Source organism: Opisthocomus hoazin, chromosome 6 (assembly GCF_030867145.1).
Source record: "Opisthocomus hoazin isolate bOpiHoa1 chromosome 6, bOpiHoa1.hap1, whole genome shotgun sequence".
NCBI lineage: Eukaryota > Metazoa > Chordata > Aves > Opisthocomiformes > Opisthocomidae > Opisthocomus > Opisthocomus hoazin.
Window position 1 is genome coordinate 32,998,090 of NC_134419.1, and position 12,286 is coordinate 33,010,375.

At 48.9% G+C, this 12,286-nt stretch overlaps 2 protein-coding genes and 1 long non-coding RNA gene across 3 annotated transcripts; 2 read left to right on the forward strand and 1 right to left on the reverse strand.

Moving 5' to 3' along the window:
- The first annotated feature begins 736 nt into the window (after window positions 1-736).
- MRPS14 (mitochondrial ribosomal protein S14) lies at window positions 737-3,635 on the forward strand. The gene is made up of 3 exons (XM_075422617.1): window positions 737-844; window positions 1,142-1,300; window positions 3,123-3,635. The coding sequence occupies exons 1-3, from the start codon at window positions 800-802 to the stop codon at window positions 3,303-3,305; spliced, it is 387 nt and encodes a 128-aa protein (XP_075278732.1). The 5' UTR covers window positions 737-799; the 3' UTR covers window positions 3,306-3,635.
- Window positions 3,633-10,387, reverse strand: CACYBP (calcyclin binding protein). The gene is made up of 6 exons (XM_075422616.1): window positions 10,303-10,387; window positions 9,866-10,058; window positions 9,072-9,168; window positions 8,390-8,489; window positions 6,992-7,086; window positions 3,633-5,148 (listed from the first exon to the last, which is right to left on the reverse strand). The coding sequence occupies exons 1-6, from the start codon at window positions 10,321-10,323 to the stop codon at window positions 4,989-4,991; spliced, it is 666 nt and encodes a 221-aa protein (XP_075278731.1). The 5' UTR covers window positions 10,324-10,387; the 3' UTR covers window positions 3,633-4,988.
- Window positions 10,388-10,503: 116 nt separating this feature from the next.
- LOC142361587 (uncharacterized) lies at window positions 10,504-12,263 on the forward strand. The gene is made up of 3 exons (XR_012764214.1): window positions 10,504-10,713; window positions 10,876-11,252; window positions 11,807-12,263. It is a non-coding gene; the product is annotated as an uncharacterized LOC142361587 (long non-coding RNA).
- The last annotated feature ends 23 nt before the right edge of the window (window positions 12,264-12,286 follow it).

Below are 12,286 nucleotides of genomic sequence, written 5' to 3' on the forward strand. Positions count from 1 at the left end.
ATACAGACTTATTTCAGACACTGCTTAAGCGAAGACCCGGTTGGTAGAACAGGACAGTTTCCCTCATCAAACAGTAAGGCAGCTAAGAGCACCAGAAGCAGAATTTCCCATATATTTTTCTCTTTTCAGGGTTACGATTGTTCCATTTTGTCTGTAAAATGCTGCAACATACCCAAAATTCCTGAGCTGAAAAAAAAAACAATGCGAAACGCTGATATAAATTTAGGAACAGCCCTAGGCGATCAGCAAGCGGACAAAGCAACAACATTAAAACCGCATTTTGGGTCACCGGACACGTAGCACCGATGGGCGCGCAGGGCAAACGCGTATCTCCGGACGGGGACCCCACGACGCGGGGCAAAGTCTCTGCACCCCATCTTCCTGGTGGGACTCTCTCCCCTGGCATTTTTACAGACTTTCCTCTCCAACCCGGGCTCCTTTCGGTCCACCCAAGGACAGGTCGTGAGGCTTCTGTGGCAGACGCCACCTCCCTCTAACGAAGCGTGGTGCCGGCGAGGCTGACCAGCACCGGGATATGCAGCGCAGCCCTCTAACGTGGCTCAGCTACTTCTTTTTTATTTATTTTTCCGCTGGAAACACCAATTTCACGCGAAAGAAGGGCCGCGGGGAGACAATGCCTGCCTGCCGGGGCAGGAACCCACGGCCGCCATGTCCGCCCCCTCACGACAGCAACGGCCCACATCGCATGCGCGGCCCCGCCGCCGCGCACCCACAAGATGGCGGCCTCCGCCTTGGGCTAGGCGCATGCGCGGCCCCACCGCCGCCGCGCACCAGCAAGATGGCGGCCTCCGCGCTGAGCTGGGCTTTGCGGGCCGCTCGGCAGGTCAGCCCGGCTCCCCCCCATGCCCGGCTCCCCTTCGGGGCCGTGGCACCGGGGAGCCAGCAGGGCCCGGCGAGGGTGGGGGGAAGGCGGCCCGGAGCTCGTCTGAGGCGCGGGTGTCACTGCGGGGCGTTCGCGTCGTAAATTCCTCGCTGGCTTCTGTGGGCTGAGCTGGGCCACACTCGTTTCTCGGGCAGGAATTTGAAAAAGTCTGACAAAAGACGCGTTTAGGGGAATAGCTCGTACTTGGGGAACGCGTGCGTAACAGCTGGGTATCAGAAAATGCATTTTCGTTACCAGGTTCTGCCCTCGCCGTGCCCAGGGCAGGCGCGGAGCTACTACGTGGACTGGAGGATGCTGCGGGACGTCAAGAGACGGAAGCTGGCGTACGAGTATGCGGACGAGAGGCTGCGGATCAATGCCATCCGGAAGAACACCATCCTCCCCAAGGAGCTGCAGGTACCGGGCGGGCGCCCCAGGCTCCCCGTGCCCCAGCACCAACGCTCGCGTCGGCCTCGTGCCATGTCGCGTGTCGCTGCCAGCACCCGGGCGTCGTCAGAGCCCCGGCGGTGCTGAGCAGCGTCTGTGACACTACGTACAGTGAACTCTCATTTTTCCCCTCACAGCTGTCACCGACATACATTTTCCTTATATTCCTAGAATATGGGATACTACATAGTTACTCTTACAGTTCCCTAAATAGGCTTCAGGTATTTTTTTTCTTGTTCAAGAACCTGGAAGCCTGATCCAGCCAAAACCACCAACCTTTTCAATTAGAAATACTGTATTTTACTCCTTGACTGAGCTACAAGCATGTAAAAGCTGCATCAGATCTTAAAACTGCACATATTCACTGCCCTGCTCTCAGCCTTCCTTACTGAGCATGAAAAACATTTGCAAGCATTGGAAATATTCTTACCATAGTCCTGTACGTATTTGATTTGTGGGGAGATCCTTTCACCCTTAAACATTCTGGGAGAGAAAGCGTACAAATCTGGTTTTATGTCTTGACTTTGCCATTCTCTTGGCAAGTCTAGTCTCCGTTGGATGTCCTTACAGGGAAAAAAATACTGAGTTGCAACTGACTTTGCTTTTGGTATTCCTCAGCTGCTTCTGTCACCTTTTGAAGTCACAAAGTCATACCAGCAGTTAGATTGAAGAAAAAGACTCCAGGAAAGTAACTTTTTCCTCCCATACAAAAAGTTATTTGGGCTCCAGAATGAAAGTCTTAATTTTTAAGCTGTAAATCTTCTCTGAAAGAGAGGCTGCTTTCTGAATAATTCACTGGAATTAAACAGGCCCAAAAAATACTGCAAGTGTTTGGCTGTACTAGATAGAGTGTATATATACAGCTATATACGCAAATAACATGGACAGCTGGACAAAACCAGTAACATGTACGTTCTGCAGACAAGAAGTCCTACTGACCCTGCTGTTACAGCAGCCGAAAGTTGCATTGCTGCTGTCCTGATCCTGTTCTCCTTTGAAGGCGAACATCCCTTTAGAAGACAGCCTTACCCTATTGCTTCTCAGCACTCCTGCAGCGTAAGGGGAGTTTCTGTAGTCCAGCTTCAGACCTTCCTTTCACCTCCAGCTGTCACTTCCTACCATGACTGAACACAGGATTCTTTGGAGCCCTTCTGTGCTTTAGAAATAATATGTTAAGAGTGCTGCAGTTAGGGACGCTTACCTAGCCTCAGGCGACTGCCTCCAGGCTGCATTTCCCTGCTGAGCTCACTTCTGAAATGCCATTTGCTGCTACACGGTGCTTCCTGAGAACTGTTGAGCTCTCATCATATGTGGAAACACCTTTCTGAAGCCTTCTCATTAGAACAGAGTTCTCGTTAGAACTTCTCCTCTGCCTGTAGCTCCTTCCAAAGTATACTACTGAGATTCCTTTTACAGACATCGAAGCATGTTACCTGGGAAGGCAGTTAATAGGGAATATATATTTAAGTTCAGCTCATCTTAAAGGACTAGCCCACCCTGCAACGTGGACAAAGCCAAGCAGATTTTGACTAACGACAGTTACTGCCATGAGGTTGTTCAGTCCGCGTAGTAAGGTTTACTTCATTTTACATTCACTGTTAGGACGTCCAGAAAGAAACGGTCAAGTGAGAACAGGCGCAAGCTCCCTGTCAAACAGGAAAGCATACTCGTGAGCGGGCAGAGGAGCTTGCGGTGGTACCTGCTCTACAGCTAGATTCCGCGGTCTGGCAGTAAGCCCCCTCAGAATCCCGGGGACACCGATAAACTCCGTGCTGTGGTCTTTGTGTTTTAGGAAGTGGCCGATAAAGAGATTGCTGCGTTGCCCCGGGACAGCTGCCCCGTGAGGATCCGGAATAGGTGCGTCCTGACGTCCCGCCCGCGGGGGGTGAGGCGGCGATGGAGGCTTAGCAGAATCGTTTTCCGCCATTTTGCTGACCACGCGCAGATGTCTGGGATACAGAGGGCTATGTGGTAGATCACCACGCGGATATACATTCAGGCAGAAAACACAAAACAGGCTGTGTTTGTGTGTTCGAGTATTTAAAGCAAGACTGTCCTGTCTTAAGAGTCCAGCATCAGCATCAAACTCGTAAGGGAAGGATGAGAAGCCATGCTGATTCATTAAACTCCCTCACTGGATTGCGACTGGTATCAGCTAACTGACACGCAGCAGCGTAATGGCACTAAGCCAGTCTGTATGAGAGGCAGTTTCGTTTCGGGAGCGGGGAATAGGGGAATCGCTACCTGACTGCTACAGAACTAAGCTGAAGTTTGTCAGAAATAAAGACATACAGCACAAGGCTCATTTAAGCAGTTTTTTTTGCCACCATATGGTAATTTCACCACGGTAATCAAGGTCAAAGCGTAAACAAAATTGTACAACAGGGCAAAGTGGTATTCTGCCATGAACAAGGATGAGCACAAACTGAAAATAAAACATGGCCTCAAGTTTAGATACTCTTGCTATGCAAACTTCACGTGTATTAACAAGCAGACAAGGTGGATAAAAGACTTGTTAGAAACTACAGCGTGCTAGTATTTCTCTCCTGCTTGTAGTGCAGCACTTGACCCAACGCTTCAAGAACAAGGTAGCAAGTAAATCCTAGTCCAGACCGTAACAGGAGAGTAATGGCTTCCTTAATTAATCAGGTAACATCAAACCAACCCGTCCTTGGGAGAGACAGGAGAAGGAAGCAGGAGGGAAACAACAAGAGCAAGAAGCCTGCTGCTAAGCTCATGTTTGCCCTGTACTCTTCTTCAAAGCAGGGCAGCAAAGGGGAAGTGGCTGCTCAGTCCCGTACCTCGCAGTGGGGCGAGAGGCTGCCATAGGCGGGCCACAGGGAATGGTACTGCTGCCAGACAGAAGGCACACAGGCAGCAGAGAGAGCAGCCCACCACCCCCAGCCACGTCAGATTCTGGAGGACAGGCTGTTTCAATATACTACTTACTGTTACCTTAAAACCCTTAAAAGTTGGTGGGAGAAAGTGGAGCTTGTCTCTCTTTTCCTCGTACGCTGCTAGAGCCAGGACGAACTCGCCGTCAGCATCAGCAGCTCACTGCCCTCCTGCCACCTCGAAGACATCCCAAGGAGGTCAGTTAGCACAGGCGCTAAAGAGCTGCTTTCCTTTTCAAAATTAAACTGGTCACACAGCCAGTACTTAATTTCCGAGAGTAACCATTAAATTTTAATACCACAGGATCAACACCATATTGTTTCTGCTCAGCCAACAAGTGCTTGAGATAGTGGTTCTGCTTTCTTCAGCATTCCTCCCTTTCTGACATGCTTTACAGTTCAGCATACTTTCCCATATCTAATCAAAAAACACCCCTCACACCCCATGCAGCGAGCGTGACATTAGCCCCAGCAGCCGTCACTTGCCACAGAGGCCCGTCCTAGTTTAGGGCTCCGTCACAGCACTCTCCACTCATCTGAGATGCTTTTTCAAGGAGGGGTAAGGACATCCCTACGCTCCACTCTTCAGGAAACGGTGAGCCACTTGACTGAAGGAGATGCTTTAGAAGCTATTTTATTTAAATATTTTCTCCAACCTGAAATGGAAAATGACTGTCTTTGCTTGGAAGAAGGTTGTTTAAACCATGATCTTTGCAGCACAGCATGTCTCACATGGAAGATCAGTGTTAAGGCGGCCCCTACTTTCAAATATCCATCGGTATGTCCCCTTTGGATTGCTTTTCTCTGCTTTCAACCCAGGCCTTGTTGATGGTGCGCTTCATTTCATCATCCCCTTCTGCATACATCTTTTTTAAAAGGTTCATAAGCCCTTCGCTAGGATCAGAGGTGTCGTAGGCAGCATTCCTGCAAGACGGATACATACGAGAGAACAGGTATATCCAACAATTCTGGGCAAAAAAATTAAACGTAGTATTTGTTTGAAACATCCTGGTAACAGTGAGGGCTTTGCTTTGGCAAAGTCTTCAGACCCTTGCAGTCTTCAGTCACGCCTCAGTCCTAGGAGTATCCTTAATCCCTTAATCCTAAAGAGTACCCTTAAACTAAGTGCATGTTTAATGGTACACCTAGAGCTGTCCCACTAAGGATGACGGGAAGCATTTTGGAGTAAACATGACCCTTGAAGCACCACCCAAAATTAATCTTAAAAAGCAGGAGTGGACTGTAACAGACACAGAAAGCACTAATATCTGTCTGTGCTGTTGTGTGAAAAGTGAGTAAAAACAGAAAAATCACCACTGAGCTTTTTGAAGTGGCCACATTCACAACCCAAAAGGCATTTTCTGCTGCTCATTTTTCAGACTCCTTTTTAACACTTTGCATTTCAAAGCAATGTTTCAATTTCAGGAGCCAACTGACAAATGGTGCCACCCACATGGGAGGCACCGGGGTATGACAGGTCCCACATCACCTCACTCTACATAATGCCCCCTCAGGCAAAACTGCCTCTCTCTATCCCGTTCTAAAATCCTCTAGGTAGTTACCAGTGCCGCTGCAGCTATCTGAAAGACGTACAGATCAAAACAGATCAACAGAGGGAGGAAGTTCCGCAGGCACGGGGCGCACCGTCAGTCTGCAGACCCCAGCGCGAGGTGTGTTTCTGAAGCGACCCATTTTGTCATACTGTAAACCCTCAACACTTGGAAGAAGGCAGCAGTACTAACGGGGCCGGGCTGGGCAGCGCGCAGGACTTCTCTGCACAAGATGCCAGTTAATGATAACGACCCTGTCCCTCCAGAAACGTGGATTAGTCTTCAAGTCACCTTCTTTTAATCTCCAGTAATGCCATTTGAGAGGGGAAGCTGCTTTTGCTCTCAATTCAGGTATGGCTAGTGAGGACTAGTCAGTTTTAGCAAATCACCCTATCAGACACAAAAAGAATAGCTGTTGGCAGGCCTGACTTTCTCAAAAGTGTTTCTGTGCTTCGAGGTGGGTATCCACATTCTCTTCTGGAGAAGAACGTGTGTGTATTGGAAAACAATACAAAAATATTATCTACTAAATTTTATATATATATATATATATATAAAATGTGTCTTGTCCCCAGGTGTTTCCTGCTGTAATTTACCACCCTGATATACCCAGTGCCTAAGCTGCTACTTGTAGGATTGCTCCCAGGCACTTGAAGTGACACAGATTAGCGTGAGACTTTGTATAATGATCTGGGTGAGCAAAGACGTGTTCTGCCAAAAGGACGCCGGGATCTTTGAGCAGGCACCTCACACACAGGTGACAAAATAATTATTATTTCAACCAGCATATCTGCAGAGAATATATATGTATTTCTACATAATATACACTTAAGCTAAAGAAAGTCAACCTCACTAGAGCAGTTTTTGCAATGAATGCAGCCATCCAGATATAAAGTTTAATTGGTTAATTACCTTCAGCGCTCTCGCTGCAGGTCTTATCGATCATATTTCCTATGATACAGCCTTCATCGTTAGCAAACCAGCAGAAGAGCGGCAATCAGCTACTCAAAGTCTATCTCCTCCACTGCCAGTCCTACCAGCACCAAAAAAATCGCAACCCAATGTTTCTCAATCATCTCGGGGGCTCGTCCCCCAGAACAGCGATTCTCACAGTCTGACTGCAGTCAGTACAGTACAGATCTGCTCTCCTGGCAGCCCTAAGGCAATGTGGAGAACAAGAACCGGAAAATGGGATGGAGGGTTGAAGAGACACTTACTCTTTGTCTTTGCTTTCTTTTTCCACTTGAGTGAGACAGTCCCATTTTTCCTCCCGCTTCTTCCTACACATCACAAGGACCATGTCTGTCTTTATCTGTATGGAGAACAGCAAGGCATTAATTTGGAATGCTTCCTAAAGGGATGCTAGTCACAACCACAATGAACAGTGTTAGCTTACAACATAAACCTCTGTCTATACTCACAAATTCCTGAGACATTTATCTCTGCTGTTGATTATTATGCAGCATATACAAATTATAGTACATACTCAGCTTTTGGGTAGAAAATACTAACCTCACTGTGGAGAATTTACATGGAGTGATTAAAATAATACTGGTACAGAACTACAATACCAATACATAAGAACATACAATGCTGCAGAAACACCATTCGGTGATTCTCAGGATGCTAAAAGTATCCAGGACTGTCGAGTAAAGGGTGGCTATATTTACTAAACTCCAAGAATATGAAGTTCAGGCAGAGGCTCTCCCAATTTATTTCTCCCAAGGATAAGAAACTAGTTTTAGGGTATTGCTTCATCTTGCAATATGTTTGCAAGTTACAAGCAGAGCTGGTTTCATTGCAACCCTGACCTAAATTTTGCAAAGAACTCCCGTGTGCCACAGCAGACAAGCGTCTGCTGGAGCTTTAGCTTAGCAAGTATGTGACCACTGCTCACTTTTAGACCATGTTAAAAATCACCAGAGCACCATCCTCATTTATTTCAGTTGTTTTAATTTTACACTGCCCTAGTTTTAGGGCAATTTCAAACTGAACCATCATTTCTTGACATCTGATGTCACCAAGTGCAGCGCACAACTGCACAGAACACACATGGGGTATCTGAGATATCCGCAAGCCCAGAAGGGTGCTACAAGTAGCGGAACACAGACACTATCGCCAGTCGCAGCCATCAACGGGGAAGTGTTGCTAGTGTTCAGTTCCGAAGCAACGCGCCCGTACAGAGACAGAGCAGGTTTCAGACTTTGCTTTAGGTATTATCCCAATTTAAGCTTACCAAGATTTGTCTGATGACAATTCTCTTAGACCTTAAAATTGCAAAGAATTTCTCAGAGGTGTTTAAAAGCACGGAGATGCAAATAGATGCTTAGTGGCGTTATCTGCTTAATTATTTCTGAAATCCTGCTGGAAAGCTATTTTAAAAAGCGTACAATATCCAGACATGATCTTTTGAAATAGAAGCCCATGGATTCCAGAGGATAATTCCACAATTACGACAATTACAGATTAGCAAGAATCACGATCCCAGTGAAAAGACTTTACAGACAGAAGGAAGAGACTGAAGGTCAGCACCGAGTCTCTTGAACTAGAGTCAGGCAACGAACACAGCGCTTTGTGAGGGACCTACAGATCTCTGACAGCTGAGATGTACCAACCTTTCTGGAGCTGCCTTCCACAGAGATGGGTTTCAGGAGGTTGTTGAAGGTCATGGTGTAGTTCTTCCCATTCAGATTCTTCACTAGCAGATCAAACGACCTGGAACCAGAAAGCGGAGGGAGGAAGGGCGCAGATATTCCCATCACTGTAAGACCATTGTGCCTTGCCCCCAAAAACAATGTCTGAAAGCCCTTTAGCAGGCGTATTTCTTGGGAAAGCACGTCAGCGGGCTTGAATGACTTTCTTCCCCAGGTGCTCAAATCTTCAGCTGGATTTAATACTGAGGACTTCTAAAGATCTATCCAGACTTCACAACAAATCAAGATCTTTCGGGGTTTTTCTACCTCACTGATCTCCTACAACCTTGGAAAGGCAGATTTACTTAATGTGCATTTTGATTCTACCACCATCAAAAAACAGGACTAACACTACATATCCTGTCAAGCGTGGTAAGTAAAAACAGCATCTGTAAAATGAAAATACCCTGATACCCTCTAAGGAGAGCTATATTTAAGGGTATGCGCTACTAAAAGCTAATACTGCTCAGGTTTAAAAAAAAAGAAAAAAAGGGGATGGGGAATAAGGGCTGATCCAGAACAGAACTCAACACATTCCTGCATTTCAAATAGTGTTCTTCGCCCATGCTCTCCCATGTGGCACGGTGCAACAAGATGAACTCACCTCTCTGTGAAATTCACCTGCACATTCTCAACTGGAAGCTTCTGGACTCCATTTAAAGAGATGTAAATCTTAATAAACTTATCTGACTGATCCCAACCTGCAAGTGAAAGAAAGAGATTTAAGTCCTAGCTCTCCTCCATAATCTTCATGCATTCCATTCCAACTCCCCTTGCAAAGTCCCCTGGCAATGACTAGGATCTCTGCCTTACTGAAGCGATCTTCAGAGGGATAAGGGAAAGACACGAATTATTCAGGAATAACTTGCGAGCAAAAGGAGGTCCTCACGTGTAGCCCTGTTCCCTAATTCCTGCAAATTCTGAGAAAACACAAGGGCCAGCTCATGTGAAAGGCCAGCAACCCTATCTGTGCAGGGGGAGTCGGAGGCAGCTGCCTGCCTTTGCTGCAGTTTCCTTGACCCACTTTCTCCCCTGCTCCCCACGCGACAAGCATGTTGAGCAATGCCCTCTCCTTTCACCGACATGGCCAGCAGGGAAGCCAAAGCTCGCTTTCGTTGCTCCTAAGCACAAGGCAATGGAAAAACACTGGCTGGTGCACCAGGGATCATTAATGCATCCCACCCGTACTGTCACACAGCCGGAGTTCACACAGACTGTGGTCCAGACAGCAGAGTAAACACGTAGTGTAGTTTCCTTTTAAAGCAGGGTCTCCAGCGTGGAGTAAACACTTAAGAAGGTTTTTCTGTAAGTGGCAGCTGTAACTCACGCTAACGCCACCCTGCCTTCTCCTGAGAGAGATGCCTGAGCTCTAGTCAGCGCTCAGAAAGGGGATCCTACCGTAATTGTTTATTTTCACCGTGTACCCTCCCAGTGACAACTTTTCTTCCTCCGCCCCGTCTTTTGGCTTCGGCGGGGACTGATTCTTGATTTCCAGCTCCAGCTTCAGCTTCTCCGCCATCAGGACGTCGCGAAGCCGCTTCCTCGTGGCTTTCGCGAGCAGCTCCTTCACCTCTTCCAAATCTCTCTGTAACTGGCTCGCAGACAGAAGACCGCGCCTCCGCATCAGGCACAGCTCCTTCTCGCCCGGCTCGCCGCTGAGCTCCCCCCGTCACGGCCCTTCCACCCCCCCCAGCCCGACGCGGGGGTCAGGCAGCCAGCGGTTCCCCTTCCCGCCGCGCCCCGGCCCGCTCCCGCGTCGCAGGGTCCGGGCCTGCCCCAACCGAACCCGGTTCCCGTCAGGAGCCCCGGGGATGGGGGAAGGGAAGGCCGCTCACCTCCTCCCGCGCCGCCGCCATCTCTGGAACCTTCCGGCCGCCCGCGCCGCGGAAGTGACGCGACGCCGCCGCGCCGCCAGCCTCGCCCCCGTCCCCCTGGCTCCGCCCACCGTTCCCCGCCAGCCGCCCGCGTTGCCGTGGCGACGGGCTGAGGGGTGGAGCGGGGCGCGCGGCCCGGCGGCCATTCGCCGGCCTCTGCCGCCGCCCTGAGGGAGCGCGGTGCCGGGTGCCCTCCCGGGTCCTGGGGCCGCCGTAATGGCTGCCCAGGAAGAAGGGTGCAGCGGGGCGCCGGTCACCGGCGCCACGGCCGAACGGCAGCCGAAGGTTCGCGGGTCGCCGGCTCCCAGGCGGGTGTTAAAATGTCCCGGAGCGGGGGTGGAAAAACCAAACCAGCCGGGCAGCACCCGGGAGGTGGGTTTCTCCTAGGAAAGGCGCCAGTTGCAGTGCCTGTTTTACCGGATTGGGGAATGCCGGCTCATTCGCCGATTTACCGGCTTAGCTGTTTGTTTTTCCCTTTTGTAAAGAGAATATCCAGGAATTAATTAATCTGTAAAGAGGTTTTTTTATTTGTAGAGGTATGGAGGGAAGAGTAGATCAGCTGAAGGTAGCGGATTAATAGAAAACCTGAAGCGGAGGATTTGTGTCCAAGCCTGCGTTCCAGCAGCTTCGGCCGGCTGAGGTGTTCGTTAGAGCCCTGTGGTCCCGCGCTTCAAGATCAGCAGCTGAGAAAGGGTCGGGAAAGCTCTGCGTAACTAACGCCGCGGTTACGTTTAGTTTTTGCAGGACTGAGCTTCGGCCTGTCCACCTTCAGCAGCAGCACTGGCAGCTGGGCTAGCTGATTTTATCTGGAAAATACCGTCTGGTCAACTGGAATTCACTTCCACGGCATGGTTATTTAATGGGCTAAGGGCAGTTGCTTGTGCAGGGATTGTTTCCTTACACTCTTTCTGGTGAGCAGCCACTGAGACAAGGCTTTGCAGTTTTTATTTTTTTCCTTAGCTACTAATCTTTGAGTTTCTCCACTCCGAGTTGTGGTCTTATATTAGGAAGCGCTCATAGTTTTACAATTTAAATTGGTATCTCTTTATAATTAAAATTTCTGGCTAGAAAGATTTAATCGTCAGCACACAGCACTTCAGGGGGAGGATACAAAGGCAAAGAGAATCATAGAGTCATAGGTCTTTTCCAACCTATGATTCTATGATTCTCTTTGCCTTCATACCTTCCCACTGTGTGCTTTTCCAGTTATCTGGGAACAACGCCTGTTCATCTCAATTAATAAAAAAGAAATCCTAGAGCAATTGCTCACATGGAGAAATGGCTTTATAAAGCGTTTGAGTACTTTTGACTGCTGTAAATCCCGCTCTGTCCTGCTCTGGCTCACCCATGCTTCTCTGTTCCACGTCAGTTCTCCATTTCTTGCTGTTCCCGTCTGCTCCCTACGTCTCTTCCTGCAGCCGTGCTGCCTCACAGCTCACTTGCGTGTTTCTCTTGTGTGCTCCAGGGAAGCACGAAGTCCTGACAGCAGCTCCTGTTTCCCCATCGCTGTATATGGACAAGCTTTAGGAAAGGCGTATCTACCAGTGCTCTCTCTGTGCTGGAAACCTGCGACCAGCGTGTGCAGGAGAGGAGCAGGGCGACCCGTCAGCTCTCCAGCACAGTGCCTGTCTGTCAGCCTCCTGCGGAACAGGTTACTCCGTGTGAACCAGTACGTTAGCCTAACTAACGGGTTGCAATTAGCTACGTGTTCTGGACAGCTAGTCTGCGAGTCACTGGGTCCTAGTGCAGCAGTGCTGCTTGAAAACCACCAGCTGGAGTGACCTGTGTCAGCAAACCTGACAGGGCAGCTCTTTATTATTGCAAACAGATTTAAGCTGTTTCTTCAGTAAATGGCTTATGAAAATGAGCACCTTACTCCCATTTTGTTTGCGTTTCCATTTATTTTACAAGGCATCGTTCACACAATGATAACAAGGTACTGTCC

Excerpts from the sequence above, each read along its gene's own strand:
- MRPS14 (XM_075422617.1), top strand. The coding sequence starts at position 800 with ATGGCGGCCTCCGCGCTGAGCTGGGCTTTGCGGGCCGCTCGGCAG. Across the intron at positions 845-1,141 it reads CTTTGCGGGCCGCTCGGCAG|GTTCTGCCCTCGCCGTGCCC; the intron begins GTCAGCCCGGCT and ends TTTCGTTACCAG. Across the intron at positions 1,301-3,122 it reads TCCTCCCCAAGGAGCTGCAG|GAAGTGGCCGATAAAGAGAT; the intron begins GTACCGGGCGGG and ends TTTGTGTTTTAG.
- CACYBP (XM_075422616.1), bottom strand. The coding sequence starts at position 10,323 with ATGGCGGCGGCGCGGGAGGAG. Across the intron at positions 10,059-10,302 it reads TGGCGGCGGCGCGGGAGGAG|TTACAGAGAGATTTGGAAGA; the intron begins GTGAGCGGCCTT and ends TCTGCGAGCCAG. Across the intron at positions 9,169-9,865 it reads GGTGAAAATAAACAATTACG|GTTGGGATCAGTCAGATAAG; the intron begins GTAGGATCCCCT and ends TTTCACTTGCAG.